Here is a 1,315-nt window from a genome sequence, read left to right as displayed (position 1 = left end):
TGCTGGGGAGGGGGCTCAGGGCAGGCGGTCCCCCACCTCCAGCGATGTCCTGGCGGCCGACAGCTTGAAGAGGATCCTCCGCCACTCCTCGGGACAGACCGCCCGCAGCTCCTCGGGGCTCATCTGCAGCAGCTCCTGCCCCCGCAGCACCCCCAGGCTCCGCACCGTGCTGGGGGGGCACAGGGGTGAGCCGGGCTCGTCCCCCCCTCCCAGACGGACCCACGGGAGTTCGGGGGGGCTCAAGGGACCACCTACATCCGCGAGAAGCCCTTGTCCGCCAGCCAGGCCGTCACCTCCGCCGGAGTGGAGTCGGGGCGCAGGGTGGGGGAGCTGCCCTGGGGGGACACGGGAGGGGACAACGGGATGTGCCCCGGCCACCCCCTCCTGATGGGGGGCTCGGGGAGGGCAGGGGAGGGGGGGACGCCCACCTGGCCGGCGCTGGGGCCTCCCCCGCGCCCCGGCTCCGGGAGGGGCTCCAGGATGTTGCCCGGGACGTGCCCCCGGTCCCCGCGCTCGTCCTGCACCAGCCACCACTTCTTCTGCTGGCTCAGGACCTGGGGGGGCACAGGGGGGCCAGGGTGGGGGGCCGGGAGGCCGGGGGTCCCCACTCCGTTCCCCCCACCCATAGCGCGGACCACCCCCACTGTACCTGCAGCGTGTCCCCCTTCCTGACGCTCAACTCCTGGGAATTCCGAGCCTGGAAGTCGTAGAGGGCTCGGAACAGCCCCTGGGCAGGGCCGAGGGGGCTGCAAATTGGGGAGGGGGCGGGTCACCACCAGGGGGGACACACCCTGCCCCCACCCTCAGCGCCCCTCGGGGACGGGGTCACTTACCTGGGGGGCGGGTCCTGGGCGGGGGGCGCGGACAGGGCCGAGGGGCCCGGGCGAGCTGAGGCACCTGAGGCGGGGGGCGGGGGGTCCTGGAGCCCCCCGGGCCGCTCCTGCTCCCTCGAGGGGGGCAGCCACCCGTCCGAGAACACCGGCACGTACCCGGGCACCTGGGCGCCGTTGGGGTACTCGGCCCTATAACCATCGGGAGGGACACCAGAGTGGGTGCTGTGATCCCTCCCCCCCCAATCCAGACCCCCTTCCTCGGTGCCGGGGGGAGCTGGAGCACACCTGGCCCTGTTCCAAGCGGTGCCGAGGCTCTTCCAGGTGCCGTAATCGTCATCTCCCAGGCTCTGCTCCAGGAGTTCCAGCGCCTCCGGCAGCAGCAGCGGGGTCTCCACGGCGGGGGCCAGGCCGGGGCTGGGGCAGCGGGACAGCACCTGGGGGAGGGGGGATGGAGCGGCACCCCCAAAACAGCCCACCCGGCT

The 1,315-nt window shown here is 73.8% G+C and overlaps 1 protein-coding gene across 1 annotated transcript; it reads right to left on the bottom strand.

Moving 5' to 3' along the window:
• Positions 1–15: 15 nt before the first annotated feature.
• Positions 16–1,267, bottom strand: LOC113942597 (epidermal growth factor receptor kinase substrate 8-like protein 3; the record flags this gene model as incomplete). The annotated part of the gene is made up of 6 exons (XM_027633700.1): positions 16–169; positions 256–335; positions 429–554; positions 650–746; positions 834–1,022; positions 1,119–1,267. Coding segments are annotated over 6 exons (795 nt in total), but the record flags the coding sequence as incomplete, so codon positions are not given.
• Between the last annotated feature and the right edge of the window lie 48 nt (positions 1,268–1,315).

The sequence above is a fragment of the Corapipo altera genome, unplaced genomic scaffold (assembly GCF_003945725.1).
Source record: "Corapipo altera isolate COAL_440 unplaced genomic scaffold, ASM394572v1 59345, whole genome shotgun sequence".
In the NCBI taxonomy this organism is placed as follows: Eukaryota; Metazoa; Chordata; class Aves; order Passeriformes; family Pipridae; genus Corapipo; species Corapipo altera.
Note: the sequence above shows the minus strand (reverse complement) of the source record. Positions and strands in the feature narration are given on the sequence as shown.